General features: G+C 47.6%; 1 protein-coding gene across 3 annotated transcripts; it reads right to left on the bottom strand.

Moving 5' to 3' along the window:
* Positions 1-1,462: 1,462 nt before the first annotated feature.
* On the bottom strand, positions 1,463-21,438 carry Vps33b (VPS33B late endosome and lysosome associated). Of its 3 annotated transcripts, none has more exons than XM_087188405.1 (23): positions 20,887-21,417; positions 15,802-15,882; positions 15,412-15,473; positions 13,635-13,684; positions 13,292-13,359; positions 10,549-10,610; positions 9,618-9,712; positions 9,224-9,328; positions 8,717-8,813; positions 8,327-8,404; positions 8,067-8,140; positions 7,812-7,898; positions 7,533-7,623; positions 7,227-7,301; positions 6,971-7,035; positions 6,812-6,866; positions 5,245-5,291; positions 3,898-4,030; positions 3,094-3,167; positions 2,585-2,686; positions 2,339-2,414; positions 2,141-2,257; positions 1,463-1,867 (listed from the first exon to the last, which is right to left on the bottom strand). In XM_087188405.1, exons 6-23 carry the CDS (start codon positions 10,604-10,606, stop codon positions 1,788-1,790), a joined length of 1,509 nt encoding a protein of 502 aa, XP_087044531.1. In that variant the 5' UTR covers positions 10,607-10,610; positions 13,292-13,359; positions 13,635-13,684; positions 15,412-15,473; positions 15,802-15,882; positions 20,887-21,417; the 3' UTR covers positions 1,463-1,787. The 3 variants fall into 3 exon arrangements, with proteins under 3 accessions (XP_087044531.1, XP_087044530.1, XP_087044532.1); XM_087188404.1 differs by having other exon boundaries at positions 10,565-10,610; positions 20,887-21,401; XM_087188406.1 differs by lacking the exons at positions 13,292-13,359; positions 13,635-13,684 and having other exon boundaries at positions 20,887-21,438.
* Between the last annotated feature and the right edge of the window lie 166 nt (positions 21,439-21,604).

The following is a 21,604-nucleotide window of genomic DNA, read 5'->3' as shown; positions in this document are numbered from 1 at the left end:
AAGGCACCTCTTTGTTTGGTTCACCCTTGTCTGATTATAACCTGCAATTGCACATTTTCACTATAAGCCAACTATGACTTCTGTAAATTTTTTTTTGTAAATTCCTATTACTTGCCTTTCCCCTAAAGGGAATAGATGTTTTTGGCCTTACCTTCAGAGACATGACTTTCTTACTTTCAGAAAAACTTCATCAGTGCTTTCAGTGTCTCCTCAGCAAATGTGCCAAATATTCACACCAATACAGGAATCACTTCTGAAACTTACTTGGTTTTTCTGGGGAGGTGGGGTTAAGACGGGGTTGCTATGTAGTCCAGGCTGGCCTCAAATTTGTGATCCTCTTGCCTCATCCTCCTGAGTGCTGAGATTACAGGTATATGCCACCATGCCTGGCTGTTTGCATTCTTGATTAACTTGAGTTTTCATATGAGATTAGGTGTTTTCAAGGTGGCATGACTAACTTGAAAGTTTTTTAGAAAGCTTCAGAAATGTGTGTGTTCAGATGTGTTCCCAGGACCTATTGTAAAGTACCCATGGCTAAGGCAAATTTGCTCTCATGTCTTTAATCCTGTGGATCCAAAGCTCACATCTTTGCCTGTTGCAAAGATAGCCATTTACAGCACATGCTCAGCAGGTAAAAACACCATATACTGTGCGCACGTGAACCTATTAGAGGGTCGTACTGTGTGTCTACCTGAGCATGAACACAGTGTTCGGTGACCATTTACTTGAAGTAGGGTCTTTCTGATGCCATATGTGCCTTCTGTGGACTAAAAGACCTGTCAGTAGCCCACTAGCCTGACAGAACACTGGAGGCTTGCCTTTCCCTTGGAATATATTCTGATACAGCATTATCATTTGTCTATGGAAAGAACATAGTTACTTAGGTTTTCATTTTCTCTTTCTCCTGCTAAGTGGCAGCACTGTGGGGTTAGAAGAGGCCTGAAGAGACCACTAATGTATGTAATTTTTTGTACCAGGAATTGAACTCAGGACCTTCCACTTGTGAGGCAGGTGGCAGAACCACTGAGCTAAATCCCCCAGCCCTAATGTATGCCATTTTTGAAAGATTAAAGCCAAAAAAAGCCAGGAATAGTGCTGCATGCCTGTAATCCCAGCATCTGGGAAGCTGAGACAGAAGGATTGAAAGTTCAAGCCCAGCTTGGCCAATTTAACAAGACCCTGTCTTGCTAAAAATTAACAGGGCCTGGGGATGTAGCTCAGTGTAAAGGCCCTGGGTTTAATCCCTAGTACTGGGAAAACAAAAAACAAAAAAGCTATTGCTGATCATCAAATCCATCCTTCTTATTTTAAGGTTGAGGAAACTTTGGGACAGAGCTGTGAGTGACTTTTACAAGGGAGAATGGAGTAGGCCCAGAGCTCTCTTGAGAGTCTAGGCCATGAAGCATTTGAGGCCTCGAGGCCAGCCCCCCTGTGCTGTCATTAATAGAGTCGGTGGCGCAGGTCCAGAACTACAAGGCTTTATTTACAGAGGCTTTATTTACAGAGGCTTTATTTACAGTGATATTCAGATGGGATTTAGTAAAGAATACTTCTTCCCCCACATATCTGAGCAGCATGGACCATACAGTACTTTGTAAACAAAAACAAAGACTATCTTGGGAGCAGGACATGAACTCTCTCCTCAGATATGTTCTCAAAGTCCTATGTAAGTTCCACGCTCCCCAGCTCTGAGCAGGGTAGTTGGGGACCCTGTGTTCCCAGCTGGGTGCCAAACACCCACCCCCCTGGGAATAGTCTGGAGAAGGCTTCCTGCTGGCAGGGAACATTCAGGTTTTCACTTCACTCATGGCCTCCATTAGGCGAGCACTGTTTGTGACAGCTGTTGTCAGAAAAATGAACCTGTACCCTAAAGAGCCAAGAGCAGCAACAGAAGTGACTAAGAGCGGACCTCAGGTGCTCCACAGGGATCACACTGAGCCCCAGAGTCCCCCAAGTCCCCGACTGATGAAAGCACCAGTGTAAACACAGAGATACCAGGCTCCTGGGGAACACACTTGCCAAGCCAGGCGGACTGGCAGCAGCAGGGCTGTGGCAGGTGGTACCAGGGCCAAGAGAAAAGCCTTCCCATGTGGGGCCCCAGAACCCATGTAGGCCTCTTTTCACCTTTCTGTTCTCTTACCTTTCTCTCTGCCTAGGAAGCGCAGGGCTGAGATCTCTGAGAATGTGCACCCACCCAAGAACACCACCAAGATGAGGCGCAGGGACTCGCTGGAAGCCCTGTCTTCCTTGGTCATGTCTGTGGGATCAGTCGCCTCAGCTCCGCACTGGCACACGAGCACCAGGTGACACCCCCAGCCGCACCCGCCACACCACATACCTGCAAATGAGTACTCGCTGCAGTTGAGCAGCCGCACCACCTCCTCAAGGCCCTGCCAACTCCGCCGCTCCAGCACCTGGGGAGATGGAAGCACTGTTTTCAAGTCTGCAGGGGGCACCGGGCATATGAAAGGAGGGCACAACAGCCAGACTGTCACGTTTCCTGCTAGTAAGCAGCATTACAGAGCTGGAACCATAGGAAAGCAGAGAGCAAAATGAGAAGAGAAGCAAGAATGGCTGTTCCCACCTGCTCGATGATTCGGCAGCTCAGGGGCACGTAAGCACCACTGAAGACATATGCCATGTCGCGGGGCACTTTCAGGTCATACTCGCCATCCACACGGGGGATCTAGGACAGAGGTGCCACACCCGGCAAACAACAACTCAGCGGTAATCCTTCAAAGAGCAGCATATTCCAGACAACAGTTCCCATTTCACATAAGGGAGAAACAGCAATAGTCCTGAAAACAAGGGATCTATAACCAAGATAACCACTTCTCTTTAGCACCTCCTGATTCTCTATGAGACGCTCCCTGTGAAGGGGCTGGAAGAAGATCCCCCTCTTCCCATTATTCATTGGCATGTATTTGTTAATTAAATGAGCCAATCTTTGTGTTTTGTCTCAAATTAAGCTGATGCCTACAGGGCTGCCAAAGGATCTTCCTAAAAATGAAAGAGCAAAACGGTTTTTATGGATTCAAAGTACTCCACAGAGGAATAACCTGCAGCCTCCCCAACCAGCCCTGTTTCACATACCAAATTCAGCTTTTTGCTAATGGCACGAAAATTGCTCCTCTTGGCCAGAGAACTGAAGGCATCGGTAATCTTCCCTGGGGAGGAAAACTGTGTTAGATCCATAGGTCTGTGACACTGCCCACTGCACAAGGGTCACCATTTAAGACATGACAGGACCAACATGTCCAGAGACCCCCTTGAAACGGCTCACCTACACTTCCCTGAAACCAAAACAGTCTGAGCACACCGATTCCCACCCACTCTCTTCCTCCCCCTGCAGGGTGTGCCCTGCCTATTAAGTGCAGTCCACAAGGTGACCCCAGTCTATGGGTTAAGTGTCTGGGCTTTAGAGCTACTGACCTGACCAACTAACCACAGGACCTTGGAGAAGCCATTTAATTTCTCTAAACCTCTGTTTCCTCATCCATAAAATGGGGGAAAGAAAACTTAGCTCAGAGAGTCTTCTTTTTTTTTTTTTTTTTTTTGGTACCGGGGATCGAACTTGGGTCCTTGGTACCGGGGATCGAACTTGGGTCCTTCTGCTTGCAAGGCAGGTGGCAGAACCACTGAGCTAAATCCCCGGCCCCAAAGTGTCTTTTTGAGGATTAAATAAGAAATTACACGAAACAGTGTAGCACATGCTAAATGCTCAGTACATAGAAACTGCTCTTCCCGGCAGAAGTAGCAGTAAAGATGACATAACAGGAAGGGATCACATCCTCCCTCCCCTGCCATCTTCCTCCCAGGGTTCTGTGTACCCAGAGGAGAGGGAACAATTTCCGGGGTGGGGACAGGGATGAGGTCACCCGTGAGCTCCCTGCTCACCTGCAGCCTTGTCAGTCACCAGCTTGCTCACTTTACTCTCCATCGCTGTGAGTGTGTCCCCCGGAGCCTGCTCTGTTAGGAGCCCTGCTCGCCGCAGATTGGAGAAGGTCAGCAGGTGCTCAGGGCCATAGCTCTGAAGGAAATGCAATCGGCTATTTACTGAGTGTCTGCGGAGAGTCTGGCCCTGTTAGTCGATGCAGAGGTGAGGGGGAGAAGGACTTCACACCCTACTCTGCAGCCTCTGCCCTGTAGGGGCTTGCACTTTGTTATATGCCAGATTTTCACATCAGAGATAATCCAACACCAAGCCAGGTATGGTGGCACAAGCACATGGAAGGCTGAGGCAGGAGGATCACAAGTTTAAGGCTACCCTGGATCACACAGTGAATTCAAGGCCAACCTGAACTACATAATGAGACTTTGTCTTCAAAAACAAACACCCAAAAAGAATAGAAAAAGAGGCTGGGCATGGTGGCCCACACCAATAGTTCCAGCACAAGGAGGCTGAAGCAGGAATGCCCCGAGTTTGAGGCCAGCCTGGGCTACATATTAGTGTTCAATTGAACTACAATTGTAATTCAGACTGAACTACATAGGAGACCCTGTCTAAAAAAAGAAAGAATAGAAAAGGAATAACTAGGGCCGGGGATTTAGCTCAGTGGTTTTGCCACCTGCTGCACAAGCAAAAGGACCTGAGTTTGATCCCCGGTACTAAAAAAAAAAAAGAAAAGGAATAACTCAACACCAAAGAAAGACAAATATATTTTCTGTATGACTCATGACTATTTTGGCCTTGTGCCTCTTTACTAACTTCCTTTCATTGGGCGAGGGATTTAGCTCAGTGGTGCCTCACCTGCCTCGCAAGCTCAAGGTCCTGAGTTCAATCCCCCATACCAAAAAAAATAAACTTCCCTTCATTAAATACATTTTGTTAAGCCTCCCCCCCCAAAAAAGAGCAATAAAATGCAGCTTGAAACTCTTACAGGACAGAGCAGCCTGTGAATTTAAGGATGGTAAGGAAGGGTTCACAGATGAAGTAAGACATGAGGAAGACGAGGAGAGCGAGTTAAATCAGGGCCTCACAGGGTGCTACAGTGAGGGGATTCCTAGGAGAAAGAACTCACTGGGATCAATGGCTGAACTGTTTAAATTCTCTCTGCCCAGGCCACCCACCATGAGAGGCAGGGTGTGCTGAGAGGAGACGCTTGCTAACACTGCTAGAAGGGGGCTAGGATGGAAACAGGATGGGGTGGGGGAAAAGGGGCCATTTCTTCTTGTGCCTTTTTCAAAACTTCCCTTAACTCCCCCTCCACCAAGTTCCCTTAGAACAACTTCTCCAGGCCTCACCTGCAGATACTGTGTTTTCAGAGATCGGTAATCCTTGGGGATCAAACCTGAAGGTGAGGAAATTAAGACGGGTGTGTGAGAAAGAGACCTGCTGAGGTATCCTAAAACACAGCCGAAGCACCAACCCACTTTAATCAGGAGGAAGGGTTCCATAAATGTTAGCCTTGCATAGGGTACAGTTGATTCTGAACTGAGTGCTGAATTTAAGCATGCTTATTAAAGATAAAGGCCAGCTGCAGTTCCAAGGAAGCATTCTGAGCCACGGGGTGGCAAGGAAAGGACACTGGGCTGATGCTGATCAAGCTGTGGCTGGGGAGGTGGGGGAACAAAATGGGGTTTCTCCTGTTTTTCTTTCCAGCTAAGAGGAAGTTCTCCTGGGAACTGCTTTACAGCTCCTGAGAAACAGGAAGTGTAAAGTGGGTTCCAAAGTATAGTCTCAGATGTTTTTCTCCAGAGAGGTAGTAAGAAATGGACCTCCAACTACAGTACAATAAAGGGAATTTAGAATAGGCAAAGGATTTTTTTTTTTTCTCTCAGTACCAGGGATCAAACTCAGGACCTTGTGCTTGCCAGGCAGGCGCAGCACCACTGAGCTACATCCCTGGCCCCTAAAGGACTTCTTTAGGTAGGAAGCAACCTTAAAGAATATTGACCAAACTGGAAGATTTCAACACTATAAACAAGTTGCTGGGGAAGGCAGCAGAATTTGCGCTTTGGGAAATGTTTATGAAATTTAGTTGGCTCCCCCTTTCTCCTAGAATGATGTATCTTTACCATAAAACTTTATTAATAGACAGGAGGCAGCTGAAGCTACAGAGAAATGCCATGCAGCGGCACACCTTTGCTGCTCTGAGCCATGATGGGCACTGGGAGCTGGGGGCTGCAGGCGATCCTGCCCAGATGCTTAGGGATGGGCCAGTTAATTATTTACCCTATGACCTCGTGGGAAGTCACCCAAAGCACAAACTGCATCCCCCCCACCCCAGTACTGAGGATTGAACCAGCTACATCCCCTGTCCTTTTTTTATTTTTTATTTTAAGACAGGATCTTCCTAAGTACCTAAATTGCCCAGGCTGGGCTCAAACTTGTGATCTTGCTGCCTTAGCCTCCAAGAATGCTGGAATTACAAGTATGCTCCACCATGCTAAACACTGCTTTATTTTCTAGGAGAAACCATGAAATTACAGGGAAACATTCTGTTTGCCTCAAGACTTGTCTTTAAGGTCAGCCATGGTGGGGTATGCCTGTAATCCCAGCACTCAGAAGACTGGGGCAGGAAGACTGCCTCAAGTTCAAGGCTGGCCTGGGCTACACAGCAACACCCTAACACACACACACACACACGCACGCACGCACGCACGCACGCACACACACACACACACACACGGCTTGTTGGGGCCGGGGATTTAGCTCAGTGGTGCTGCTGCCTGCCTTGAAAGCCCAAGGTCCTGAGTTCGATCCCTGGTACCAAAAAAAAAAAAAAGCCTTGTCTTTTGAAATCCCATTTTCTGACCCTGAGGCACAGCTCTCGACCTGTCATCCTGATCTCCCATCTTTTGGGCTCACCATTCTCAGTGATGGACAGGAGGCACATGAGGCGAAGGCTTTCTATGGGTGACACCTGTGCAGGAAGACAGAGTCAAGGAGAGGTCTTCTCTTCCTTACAGTTATGTGACCCCCCCCCTCAAGCACCGTTCCCCACCTCCCAGGCCTCTGCCTGCCCACCTGCCGGTCTATGTGCTCTTCTATGTAGCTGGTACTCTCCCGGATGTTGAAACCTTCCAGCAGTGCTGTGGGAACAGAGGAGTGCCTGTTACTAGGGTCAGCTCAGCTGCTGCCTTCTATGCTAACCAGTGGCTCTCTCCCCATCTCTTTCTCCATGCTTAGGGTAGACTGATGGACCCCAGGACTTCTGGGAGGAAACAGCCAGTGTGAGCTGGGAGGGAACAGAGGAAGAATTTGGGGAGGCTGCTGCAGGTACCATGCTCGGTCTTGATCAGCTCCTGGAAGTCCTGCTTCGTTTTCTTCTTCATGATTGATTCACAGGCCCCAATATCTGCCAATATGACAAAAAGGGAGCTGACATTGCTGGTTCTAGAAGGATGTCTCTTTATTGTCCACAAGAAGAATATTTTAAGGCAAAATGTAGAAGTACTTTTTCCCATTTGGGACCAAAGGAGACCACCACCCACCAACAACCAGGGATCTCTTCTTGGGAAGTAAAGACCCTTGGCAGCATCTGCCGGGGGTACAGTCACCTCCCCTCGCATCCCCAGCTGGCACCTACGGAGACTCAGCAGGCGGTGCTCCTGTTTCAGTCCCTTGAGCTCCTGAGACACAAAGTTCTTCATCTGCTTGATGTCCATGCCTCTCCGGCGCTGTGGGGGAGGTCCCCATAAGGTTAACACCCCTGACTTCACACAAGAAGCCACCACACTTCCTCTGTTGCTACCCACCCATGAGAGGAGAGAGGGGGCCTGTCATCATATTAGGAGGGGAGCCCAGGGGCAGTAGCCTGGGGAGCCACTGAGGAAACCAAAGAGAAGAGCAGGGTGTGCGGCCTCACATCATACTGGGACTGCAGGTTCCGTGCCTTCTGGCTCAAGAAGCCAAAGACATTGGAGAAGTGCTCGTTGCGAATCTCACTGAACACCTGTGAAGGGAGAGACAGGCATCGCTCATTGTGTCAGAACCATAACTTGCCCCTTCCCACCTCACCAGCAGAATGGCAGGAAGGAAACCCTGGCTCCCAAGCACTGGGCCTTCCTCCTGGAGCAGGGCCCATCCCTGGGTAAGTCACTGCTAGTACCCACACTTTTACCTTGTCATCAGCATTAAGCAGCACCTTCAGGCTCTTCTCAGAAGATGTGACTTCCGGGCCAAAGTCAACACTCCCTTTGAGGGTAGAGGGGAGGACTATCAGGAAGTCCACGGAGGCCTCCTCTTGCCAAGAAAGAACCCCAGTGCCAGCAGTGCACTCAGAATCAGGGTCTCTCCCACAAGCCCAGCCTTGCTACGGGAGGCACCAGAGACTGATGGTCACTTCTGCTTTGCCAAGACGTGGATGATGAGACCACTTACCACACTTGATGCGGAAGGTATCGTCTACCAGGCCCTCGTAAACCACTTGGGAGCAAAGTGCTGTCACGAAGTCCATGTCTGAAACCAAGATTCCAACCATAAAGGTTCCCCGACCCAGCTCCTACCCATTTTTTTTTTTGGTACTGGGGATCGAACGTGGGGCCTTGGGCTTGCGAGACAGGTGGCAGAACCACTGAGCTAAATCCCCAGCCCTACTACCCATTTTGTTAGATACCAGCTCAAGTCCTTTCCACAGAGCCAAGTGCCCATATTCTGAACCACTGTGGGGATTTATAGCCCTAACTTGCAGATCCAGACTTTGCCACCACATTTTCCATGCTTCCATGTCTTGCAGGGCCCAAAGACAGAGGAACGCTGGGTATAATTTACCTCTATCGAGGAGAAAGATATGTCCGATCTCTGGCCTTCGGCTTTTGGTTTCACTCTCCTCCTCCTCCTCCAGTTTCCGCCACAATTCATATGACATCTGTCAAGGCCCAAAGCACTCTCAATTTTATGTCCAGGTCCCTATTGCAGCCCCATCCTTACACAAGCCAACCCTTCCCATGTGACACTTCATCTTTCCCCCAAGAAGTGGGTGAACCATGACCAAGATAAACCCATTCTCCTCCCATCTGCTCCTATCTCTCTCTGCCACTTACTGTGCCGATGAGTGGCACCCCGCCCCAAAGATAAAAAGATGTAGGGATGCCACCCAGCAGCCCTGGCTCTTGCTTCTCTGTCAACCACACAAATTCCCTCCAGACTATACCAGAACATAAAAGCAAGGTGAAGAATACACCTCATACGTGCCACAGATGCTGGTGAATAATCCTTGTTGGATACACAACAGGAAAAACCAGGGGTACAAGGATGAAATCCTTCAAGTGCTCTTACCTTGGCACACCTGCCAATCCCATAGCTGTTTGGAAAGGGTCCATAGAGAGTGCTGAGAAGGTGCAAGGCCTGAGTCACAGTGTTGATCCAACGCTGATCTCCTTCCTGCAGGGCCACATGGGCCACAAAGACATGGATCAATCATCCAGGTCCCCTGGAGAGTGGCCAGCCCTAGGAGCCCTGGAGCAGGATGGCCCAGTCTGGGGAATGATTGGAAGAGTTTGTACTGGCCCCAAGGAAGACTCATCCAGGTCAACCTGTGGCCTTCAGTCGCCAATAACTCATTTGCAATAAATTGTATGTGTCTGACAAAAGTTAAATCAGTATTTCTAGCCCATTAGACCTCAGGTTTGTCTCCGTTCCTTGATGCCAACACCAGGGGCTCTGTATTTACCAGGAAATAGTCCCTGAAAAATTCTGGCAGCTCCATGCTCAGCAGATCCACATCAAGAGGCAGCAGAGAGAAGGCCCATTCATCACAGCTCACGTCTGTGGGGACACAGCACATCAGGCTTTCTGCAGAAGGTCTGCCAGTCATGAAACAAACACTGGAGCACCTGTCACACACCAGGTACTGTGTTTAGTGCCAGAGACTCAAAGAAGACTAAGAAACAGTCTCTGCATGATGCCCTGGGTTCCAGCCCTAGAACAAATAAAACAGCAACTCCTGAGCATAAATAGCTGGGTGCAGTGTTACACACCTATAATCCCCAGCACTGAGGGAGGCTGAGGCATGAGGATCTAAAGTTCAAATCTCACCTAGGCACCCTAGCAAGACACTGTCTCAAAATAAATAAATAAATAAATATATATATATTAAAAGGGCTGGGGAGGGGGGTCACTGCTAAAACACCTCTGGGCTTGATTCCCAGTACTTTAAAAAAAAAGTGACAATTAAGCTTAGAACCTGAGTAAAATGTGAGCAGACAAAATTGGCTGGGTGGAAAACATTCTAAGCGGTAGGCACTGCATATGCAAAGTCCCAGGGGTGGAGGCAGTCAGGAAAAAGGAGCATCACGGGATGCAGTTGAAGGGACAGGACTGAGGAGTGTATACTTTCTACTGAGCCACTACAGGATTTTCAGCAGGGAGAAGCTGCATGGAGAATGGAATGAGGAATGCACAGGGCGAGGGGCCCCGACTTCTCTTGGTTGGAGCAGGAATGAGAATGGAGCAGTTAATGGTCCCCAGCTCCAAGCCCAGGAGTACCTCCAATGTCCTCAGTGGGCCTCTGCTCATTCCCTCCCACAGGAACCAGGAGGAGGAGCTGGCGGGGGACACAGCGACTGTCCTTTCTCCCACTGGCTCTCTCCCTTTCCACTCACATTCATCTCCTCTCACCTCCATAGATCCCCTCTTCCTCAAGCACCATCTCACATGCATAAAACTGAAACACAAGAGCAAGTTGGTTAGTGACCTGGCTCCTTTCCGCCCTTCCATTTCTCCAGTAAGGTCCTCAGTGGGGAGCCCCCAAATCAAATCCTGGTGGCTTTATAAGAAGAACCAGAGGGCTGGGGGTATGGCCCAGTGACAGAGCACTTGCCTAGTATGAGCGAGCCCTGGGTTCAATCCTCATCACCAAAAATAAACAAATACATAAGTTAAATAAAACTCAAGAAGAGAGAGGGCCGGGGATTTAGCTCAGTGTTTCTGGCGCCTGTCTTGCAAGCGTAAGGTCCCGAGTTTGATCCCCGGTACCAAAAAAAAAAGAAGAGACAAGAGACCAGAACACACATGAGTGCTCCTTCTCTCCTGCCAGGTGCTGCCCTACACTGCCTCAGAAATCTGCTAGAAAGGTAGCCATCACCACACATAGCCCCACAGTCTTGGACCTCCAGAACCATAAGCCAAAATAAACCTCTTTTCTCTGTAAGTTACCCAGCCTTGGGTATTTCATTACAATAACAGAAAACAGACTAAGACAGTCACTCATGAGGACAATTCCTGAATTGTGAAAAAAGCCAAGAGAACTCAAAACTCTTAGATCTAGAATGGATGGAATCATCTAACCCAATACTTCATTCCTTTTTCTTCCTTTTTTCCCCTCTTTAGTTTTTTGAGACAGGGTCTCCCTATATAATCTAGGCTGGCCTTGAACTCATGGTATCCTCCTGCTTAAAGGTATGCACCACACCCAGCTTTTTCATCCATTTTATTTGCTTATTAATCCAATTTTTTTTTAATCTCTCTTAGAGATGGGAAAAGCTTTTACAAAGGAAGGCTGTCTTTGCAGGGTGAGTTGAAACCTGGTATGGCGGTGCATGTCTGTAATTTCAGCATTTGGGAGTCTGAGACAGGAGGATTATGAGTTGGAGGTCTGTCTGGCCTGTACAGCAAGATTCTGTTGGGAAGAAGGAAGGGAAGGAGGGAGGGAAGGAGGAAGAAGAGTTGTACAGGCAGAGGTGGAAGAATGGTATAAAAAGCTGCCGAAATGGCAGAGGTACAGGGGGTGGTAAAGAACAGAGAGTCTAGTGAGGACGTTCCCACGAGACCCTGGACACAATGGGTGGTGGAGACACAGCCCTGCGAGTCAGTGGCATATATGCTGAATTAAGAGAGGATATTTTGTTCAAGACAGAGCAGAGGAAAAAAGAGTACTAAAAACAGAACCCCAGGGAAAGCCAAAAAGAAGGAGCAGGAATAATAGCACCAGGGCACCAGGAAGGCCAGCAGTTCAAGGAAGAACATGAGACAGTGCCTGACACCAGAGAAGGTACATGGGAGGGGCAAACGCCAGGGGACAAGATGAAAGGGCAAGGGTGCCAAGAGTCTAGCAGTACCAGGGGGCCTGGGGAGAAGATGGGCAGACTGTTCAGAGGGGCTGAGGGGGGTGAGGCCAGGAGATGGGGGGGCTTGCTAGATGCATGGGAAAGAAGGCAGGCAGGGCCCAGGCCAACACTTGGCTGAAAAGGAAGTAGCCAGGGTCTCCTTCTTCTCTGCACTAAGTGGATAAAGGCTAAAAGTTTAAAGAAAATGAAGAATACTGAGGGGCTCATGGGACCGTGACAATGACATTAATAATGGCTAACGTGAATGATGTGCTTAACATGGACTCAGGTTGTTCAGGTTTTACAGGGACCCCCATCTCTACCCACGTCACTCTGTGAGGTGAGACTCAGTCCCAGGGCTCCATATTTTACGCTACCCAGAAGAATCCTACTCATCTCTCACAGATTTCTGCCAGGAAAGGAGAAAGCTGAAATTGAAAGGCCTGACTTAAACTTTTGGGGTTTTTTTGCTTTAGATTTTGCTTTGTTGTTGTTATCTGTGTGTTTTTTGGTGGTGATGGTGGGAATTGCACGTATAACTTTGAGTGCTAACTAATGAAACTCTAAAGTCAATCTGAAAACTGCCAGTCCTCGTAATCAACAAAGTCTCAGAAACACAGAGATGTCTCATCCTACTTACAGTTACTGGAACATCATTCCTGCCAAGAACTGAGGCTGAGGAGGTGCCTGCCACATACCTTGCTGATGTAGGGGGAAGAGGGGAACTCCACAGAATTAAGAAACAGTGATACAATCCAGGCATAGTAGCACACATCTGTAATCCCAGCACTCAGGTGGCTTACCCAGGAGCACCATGAGTTCAAGGCCAGTCTGGGGTATAAAGTGAGACCCTGGCTCAAACTCCCCACCTCCAGCAACAAAAAATATCAGTGATACAGCCAGGCACAGTGGCACATTCCTCTGACCTCAGCTACCTGGGAGGGCAAGGAAGGAAGATGGCAAATTGGAGCCCAAACTAGGGAATTCAGTGAGAGACCTTGTTCAAAATAAAAAGGGTTGGGGATATGGATCAGTGCTAGAGAGAGAGAAGAGCAAGTTCATTCACTCAATGCAAAGGCTCCCTCTGACAGTTCCACAGTACTTTATTTGGGGCTTTGGGGCAGACTGGTAACAAACCCTCTACTTACCAGTCAGGGACACGTTAAGCAAGACACAGTGACAGATCTTAGGTTCAGTCACTCAGATTTACTCTGAAGAAGACACTGCTGTCGCGCCCTCACCCCTGCCCAGCCCCTCACCTTGTCCAGCCTCATTTCCTACTCTGCCAGGACTGACTCACCTTCTGAGGGCTGAAGATCACTTTGTATTTTCGAGTTCGGCCAGCCAATTTGTCAGCTTTGACGAGATCTACAGAGAGAAGGAATGAAGTCTGGAAAGCCAGAGACTAGAAAACAAGAACAGCTATCTTCTGCAAGGGCTGTGGCCAATTCACATGATTCTTTCCCTTTTATTTTTATTTTTTAGGGGGATTCTGGGAAATGGAACCCAGGTCCTTGTGTATGCTAATCAAACATTCCACCACTAAGCTACACCCTCAGCCACAGTTGTCCCATGGCCAAAAAACTGTGATCTCGCCCACCCCTTCCCAGGTCTTAATTACATAAGTACCACAGCCCACTCACTGGCAATGTAGTACATATTCTTGATGCGGGGTCTGACCAGGAAGCACAACCTATGGGAGAGAAAGGAAAAATAAAATAATGAAGAAAAGTCATGAAGTTGGCAACAGCAGCTTTGAAGAAACTGAAGCAATACTAGCTCTTTAACCATTTGCCCTTCTTGACAAAGACGCCCCTCTGGTTATGGCTCATCCTAGCCGAAGCCATGCCAGTTCCCTTGGCTTCCCACATCCCAGCCCCAGAAAACACCTCTTCACACCACAGGTGCACTATGAGGAGCACAGTGCCTTTTTTGCATATGTGCTGCCAAAGCGAGCACCACAGTGCCTTTTTTGCCCTGTGATGGGTGCAGAGCTCTTGTTCTAAAACACTTTACAGTCCGGTGGGTAAAAAAGACATATATATGGAGTATATTAATAATCAAGTGGCCAGGCATAGTGGCACACTTGGGAGGTTGAGTCAGGAGTATCACTGCGAGTTCAAGGCCAGCCTTGGCTACACAGTGAGTTCAAGGCCAGCCTGAACTGCATAGTCAGACCTTGCCTCAAAAAACAAAAAAAAAAGTGCAAGGGGCTGAGTTCACAATCCCTGGTACCCAAAAACAAAACAAAATAAAAATAGTTAAAAAAAATCAAGTGCTAAAAAATAAGGAAGGGGCTGGGGATTTAGCTCAGTGGTACCGCTGCCTGCCTCAAAAGTGCAAGGTTCTGAGTTTGATCCCTGGTACCAAATAAATAAATAAATAAATAAATAAATAAATAAATAAATAAATAAAATAAAATAAGGAAGTATAGGAAATGATGTTTTTTAAACTGAGGTTGACAGATGCATTCTCCATGATCTGGAGAATTTTTTCTTCTAAGGTATACATTACTAAGTCTGAAGAAATATTACAGAAAAACAACAGGTAGTTCCTGACAACAGGTAGTCCAGTGAAGAGAACAAGTACAAAGGTCACAGGATCCAGAGGAGAAGAGAATCACCCTGCACTGGAGGAAACCAGAATGCTTCATGGAGGAGGGGCTGGGCCCTGAAGGTCTAGCATTCTCTGCAGGAGCAGTAAGGACAGGAGATGCAGATAGAGCAGACGGAGTGGTGGACAGGGTGAAGGGACAGGCCAAGGCCAGGGAAGTGCTCAGAAGCACGGCCAACAGAGGCTTGAAGGGGACACACGAGGAACAAACTGAACAGTACTATGTGAGGCCACACTGGTGACAGCCTTGGTCTCTATGATTCACAAACTGAACTCTATACAGTCAATAATGGAAAGCCTTGTAGGTTCTTGGTTTTTTTTGGTACTGGTGATCGAACTCAGGACCTTGCGCTTGCGAGGCAGGCAGCGGCACCACTGAGCTAAATCCCCAGGCCCCTTATAGGTTCTTGATAAGAGCATGATGAAAATAATTTTTGGACAGCTGGGCATGATGGTACATGCCTGTCATCCTAGCACTCTGGGAAGCTGAGGCAGGAAGATTGAAATCCAGCCTAGTCCAGGCAACTTAGTGAGACTCTGTCTCAAAATAAAAAATACAAAAAAGTGTGGGCAGTGTAGCTCAGTGTGAAGCCCTGGTTCAATCCCCAGTGACCATAAATGGCAAAGGATTAGACAAGGAAAAGGACAAGGGAGGGAGAAATCTGAAACTGTATGAGTTCAAGGAGGTGAACCACATCACAGACGTCACAGGGTCGGATGCTGGCCAAGGAGTGAGCAGAGGTCAAGGGCTGGTGTCCCCAGGGACCTCCTCCAGCTTGGCGGTCAGGCAGGCTCCCAGACACTCACTGTTCATTGGAGCTGAGCACTAGCTTGTTCTCCACCTTGTACAGCTTGTCCACTTCATGTTGCTGCAGGGAGAATGCAAGACAAAGGACGTAAGAGTGCTCACTGGAAAAGCACAAAGCATCATACAAAGACAAAGGACTTCTTAAGGGCCACCTATTTATGCTAATTCTGGACTCAAACTGCTCCCTTGCTAACTAGCCCACTAAGCCTTCCTCAGACTGTCAACAGGGAAACCAAATCGAAAACAATACACAAACAACACAAGTAAAATCATCAATCCCCTTTGCCCAATTCAGCTACCCTATCTTCCCGTGTAAGGGTGGTCACTTTTTAGTAATTTGTATTGGTCATTAAAAGAAAAACTGCTCAAAGAGGAAACAGGGCCAGTACCTTCAGGATGGAGACATTGGCAATCCGATCCAAAGGGCTCATGAGATCTGGCTCAATGAACAAATCCTTTTTTCCAGGAAGCTGAAGGAGACACAGTATGTTGGGTCACTCATGGGTCCCCCAAGCTCCCCCACTTGACAATTCATCCAGCCTCACATCTGACAGAAACAGGGCCACTGAGCTGGAAGCAAGCTAGACGTCATCTAACCCAGCATCTTTTTTTGTGCCCACAGTGATGTTTCTCTGCACAGTCACCTATTTTGGAAAGATATTCCACCTTCTTCCTCAGGTTAATTCCTTGCCACTCAGCCCTCCTGCCCACCTGTGACCTCAGTTTGCACGGCTGGTCCTCTTTCCCTCAGCCTCCTCCACTGTCTCCCACCAACCCTTGGTCTCCTGCTGAACACAGTCAAATGCAACAAAACCCCACCTTGCATCCCAAACCACGCCCCCACAATTGTGAAACATCTTCTGAAGTAGCATTTCTCTCCTAATTAGAAAAATAACACAGTTCAATGCAGACCTTAGCCCAGGACAGTGCTCGCCCAATCATCCCATCGCTCACCCACCCTACCATCCCATCTTCTGATTCCTGCACCGTAACTTGATGCTGCGCTCTCATCTCTTCAGAGGCAGAAGTCACAGTGAGTGACAGGGGTCACTGACAGTGAGTCACAAAGGGTTCTTCTCCACCAAGAATCACTGGACAAGTGATTAGGCAGTTGCCAGCGATGTCTTCAGAAGACAATCACACTGGGGCTGGAGAAGGGCACAGGCTGAGTAGTGAGTGCAGAACAAGCCGTTCAGATGCACTGATGCATAAGGTACGTGGAGGGCAGTAGTTCTAACTTGGGGACAGTTCTGCCCCCAACAGACATTTGACAAGGTCCAGACACAATTTTGGAAGTCTGACTCCAAGTGTGTATGTTCCTGGGTTGCTGTTCAGGATCCTACAATGCACAAGACAGGCTTCTAAACACAGAATAATCCAGCCCAAAATGTCTAAAGAACCAAGTTTGAGGAGGAATACTGACTTGAGAGAATGGAGGGAAAGAAAACTGTAATAATTGATTAGAATTGAACATGAAGGGCTCCAGATGCCAAGCTAGGGGGCTTGGACTTGATCCCTTGCAGAACAGGAAAAACAGAAAGCTTCTGTGTTCTGAAACATCCATATCCACTAGAAATTTTACTTATATGAATCTCGCACCTACAGAGAAACTGGACTGAAAATATGAGAAATAATAAAACAGGGAGTCCACTGAGGAAGTTAATGCAACAGACCACGAGCCCAACATGTGGCAATGAATGAGGACCAGTTTTAACCAGTGGTGGTATGAAAATAGGTTAAGAGATACCTGGAATGTGTAATATAATGTCTTTAAATATTTGGGCCAGGATTTTAGCTCAATGGTGCCACCGTCTGCCTGGCAAGCACAAAGTCCCGAGTTCAATCCTTGGTACCAAAAAAAAAAAACTGGAAGACATTAACAGAATTAACATTGCTAACAGCTGACAGCAGGATTTAAATGTTTTATATTCTTTTATCTTCAGGGGCCGGGGATTTAGCTCAGTGGTTCCACCACCTGCCCCACAAGCGCAAGGACCCGGGGGTTCGATCCCCAGTACCAAAAAAAAATTTTCTTTTATCTTCTATATTTTCTATAATGTGCAAGTATTATTTTATAATCATTACTATTTTTGGGGGGGGGTACCGGGGATCGAACTCAGGTCCTTGCACTTCCGCAGCAGGCAGCGAAACCACTGAGCTAAATCCCTGGCCCTTATTTTGGTTTTTTGAGACAGGGTCTCACTATGTAGCCCAGGTTGGCCTTGAACTCACAGTGATCCTCCGCCTCAGCCTCCTAAGTATTGGGATCACAGGCGTATACCACCACCACCCCCGCTTGTAATCATTTTTAAAGTCATGTATAAGGAAGCAGCCACAGGACTCAGCAGCCAGTTCTCTTAAGGGGAGGGAAAGGCCAGTCAAAGATGATGATAAGTCCGGCCTGAACAAAAGTGCTCATTAATTCAGAAGTTAGTTTGGGGAGGGTACTGTCCCACAGGTCCACTCTGGCCACAGTGAGTAATCCTATGGCTTCCTCCTCACTCTCCACTTCCAAGTTTCTATCCTCGGTCTCATTTCCTCTCATGTTAATCTCACCTGAACTAATGGCTTTAGCACTACTTTTCAATTCCTCAGACATTTGTTGAGTCTTATGTGCAGATCACTGTGCTGGCACTATGGAGCATTAAAAGCCAAATAAAATTGGTTCCAGATGCCCTGAGCTTCTCCTTTGTCTCCATCTTCATCCCAGCCCACAAGATGGAGCTGCAGCTCCACATTTCCATCTGCTGGATGTTATGAGCTGCACTTTTGCACTTCATATTTAAACCTAAATGAATCAACTTCCACACCAAACCTGTTCCACTTTCTTTTCTTCATTTCCATTCGATGTGCAAACAACCAATATTCATTAAGCACACATTATGTGCTTGACTATAAGCTAGGGAATCATTGGGTTTACATTTACAGTGTGTGGGAATGGTGGCACACACCTGTAATCTCAGTACTCAGAAGGCTTCAGCAGGAGGATCACCAGAGTCCAATCTGGGCTACATATCCTGCCTCAAAAAACAAAACAAGCTGGGCATGGTGGCACATGCCTGCAATCCCAGCACTAGGGAGGCTGAGGCAAGAGGATCATTGCAAGCTTAAGCCCAGCCTGTGCTACATAGTGACTTCAAGGCCAGCCTGAATTTCATAATGAGACCCTCTCTCAAAAAATCAAACCAGGCCTGGAGATTTAGCTCAGTGGTTCCGCAGCCTGGCCCCCAAGCACAAGGACCCAAGTTCCATCCCTGGTACCAAAAAAAAAAAAACCCCAAACCAAACCAAAATAAACAAACAAACAAAAAACCCAGACATGATCCTTGACCCTGAAGACCTCCCAATCTTATATGGAGCATGGATATTAAAGAAATACAGTGATGGTTCCAGTGCCTGCCTCGCAAGCGCAAGGTCCCGAGTTCGATCCCCAGTACCAAAAAAAAAAGAAATACAGTGATACCTTGGTTGTCAAATGGCTCCAAGCTTGAACTTCCCACTACTCAAACAGCAAATTTTAAAAAAATCTGCTCAATGTTTATAACTTTGCTCCATAATCGAACAGAAAATCTGACTTGAAAAAACCTGTACAGCCCAGAGTGAGTCATGCATCACAACTCACCACAGACACAAAGGGGTGACGCTTCAGTCTAAGTACTGCTCTTACCCACACAACATACAGCAGTGGTGGCGAGCCTGTCACAGCTGGCTGTAACCATTGAAAGCTCTAAAAGGTTCATATCACAGTCATGTAGTGCTTGTGTTAGTGTGGGTTTCTGTTGTTGTTGTTGTTGTTTTTTGGTACCGGGGAATGAACTCGGGTCCTTGTGCTTGTACAGCAGGCGGCGAAACCACTGAGCTAAATCCCCAGCCCTTAGTGTGTTAAAATATTCGTCATTGTGCTGTGTGTGTGTGTGTGTGTGTGTGTGTGTGTGTGTGTGCTTTATTTGCATAAAATACTATAACCATGGCTCCAAAGAAAGTTAGTGATTTCAACAGTAAAGGTAAGAGGAAAACTGTGAGAACCATGATAGAGTTAAAGAAATCATTGTGGGGCCGGGGATTTAGCTCAGTGGTTTCGATGCCTGCCTCACAAGCGCAAGGACCTGAGTTCGATCCCCGGTACCAAAAAAAAAAAAAAAGAAATCATTGTGAAATTTGCTAAAGTCCCTGAAAAATGATTGTAAGTGTAATTTTTGGGTCTCAGAACCAATTATTTGGTTTTCCATTATTATTTTTTTTTGTACTACCGGGGATCGAACTCAGGACCTTGCACTTGAGAGGCAGGCGGCGGCACCACTGAGCTAAATCCCTGGGCCTTCCATTATTTACGGGGAAAAATACGTTCAGTTCTCAAACTTTTTGGTGTTCGAATGCAAATCTGGACCAAATTGAGTTTGACAACCGAGGTATCACTATAACTAAACAATTAAGCAAGTAACCCATTACAATTATAATAGCAACCCAGGTTAAAAATCTCAAGGGTCAATTTTGCTTCTTCCTCATCATTTACAATGAATCAATAAATCTTTGATCCAGGGTTGTGCCATATGACTGTAATTCTAGCACTTGGAGGCTGAGGCAGGAGGATTGCTCTGAGTTTGAGGCCTGCCTGAGCTACCTACTGAGTTCAAGGCCAACGTGAATAATATAGCAAGACAGTGTCAAAAAAGAAAAAAAAAGCCATACACACAAAAATATTTTTTTGAGTATTCTTTCACTATGACTTAAAAATTCATCACTTCCTCATTCCCACTGCTACCAATTTTGCATGAGCTTTTAATACTTCACTCTCCTAACTGGCAGTTACCCCATCCCACACACCGCTATTAGAATCATCATCAAACTGCTTCATGCCACAAATAAAGATAATAAAAAACAACCTTCAGTGACTGCCTAATGCCTGCCACATAACTGCTGATAGCTCTAGTCTCTCTTCAAGCCTCAAGCTTTCCTAGTACCTCAACTTTGCTCCCACCGGTCCATCTGCCTGCAGCATGCTCTCCAGTCTCCAAAGAAAATCTGCTTATTGTCCACCCTCCAGCTCCCGAAAATAACTAGATCTCCCCAGTCGGATATGACTGCTTATCCTGACCTCTTCAGGCAGCCTAGCTCTCATTTATCACCAGACACTGCTTGTGGGGTGACTGGTGTTTCGTAGGGCTCCTACTGGAGTGTAAGATCCCTAATGACAACAAAGTTTGTCTTAACCGTCCTTCCCTTCCCAGTGATGCCTGGCACAAGTGAGATCTCTCTTGTTGGTACGAAAAATTCATTTCCATTCATCCTCTGGCCAGGTCCCAATAAGTTCTTACTACCCTCTTATTTTTCTTGCTGAGTGCTGTGTTTTTGACCTGCTGCGGAAGCTTCAAGGATACCAAGGGCCAAGAACAAGATCACAAGGACTCGGAAAGGATGTTCACATCCAGGGAATGCTAAACTGCTGCAAAGGTACCAGGCTGGTGGGCACTGACCTGCTCCAGCAGATAGATGAGCTGGTCTCGAGCCAGCCTCTTGAGCATGGAGAAGTCAGGCAGCTCAGGGGCGTCCGGCCGATGGGGAAAAGCCATGGCCGCGGTCACCTGGGCCCCGGTGTGGAAGGAGGGGGAAGTCTTTCGCTCTAAGAAGGCGGGCGGCAGCCCAGGATGAGCCCAGTGTGGCTATCTGTACCGCACGCCTGACCACGGAGGCCCAGAGCCCCGGAGAGACTCTCGCCCCTTAGGCGCAATCGAGGAATGAATGGCCACCTTCCAGCCAGACAGCATCAGCCTCCGGGGATACTCATCTCAGAGCTGCAGCCACCGTTTGGGCGGACACCCGTCCCTCCCTGATCCACTCTGCCAGTCAGTAGGATTCCAGTTTACATCCGCAGACTCCAGGAGCGCCCTGAGAACCCAGCCTCCGGCCACAAAAACCACTTCCTAGACCTCCCGGAAGTGCAGGGCTCTCCCTCGCGCTTAGCACACTGGGAACGGGACGGCATCCGGAAAGGGACATTTGAAAACCAGAGGGGACGAATCAACTTTTTTTTTTCTTTTTACGAATTAACTTTCTAGTCTGATTTCCCAACCGAATGCTTTCCCAAGTAGTTATATATAAACTAATTTTTAACGATACAGCCAATTATCGATCACTCAAGTAAGGGTTGGTGACAGGCTTAATTTCCGTAAGTTCAAGGCCAGCCTGAACTAC

The sequence above is a fragment of the Heterocephalus glaber genome, unplaced genomic scaffold (genome assembly GCF_053883595.1).
Source record: "Heterocephalus glaber isolate CG9 unplaced genomic scaffold, H.glaber_assembly_v1.0 deba00001531, whole genome shotgun sequence".
NCBI lineage: Eukaryota > Metazoa > Chordata > Mammalia > Rodentia > Bathyergidae > Heterocephalus > Heterocephalus glaber.
Note: the sequence above shows the minus strand (reverse complement) of the source record. Positions and strands in the feature narration are given on the sequence as shown.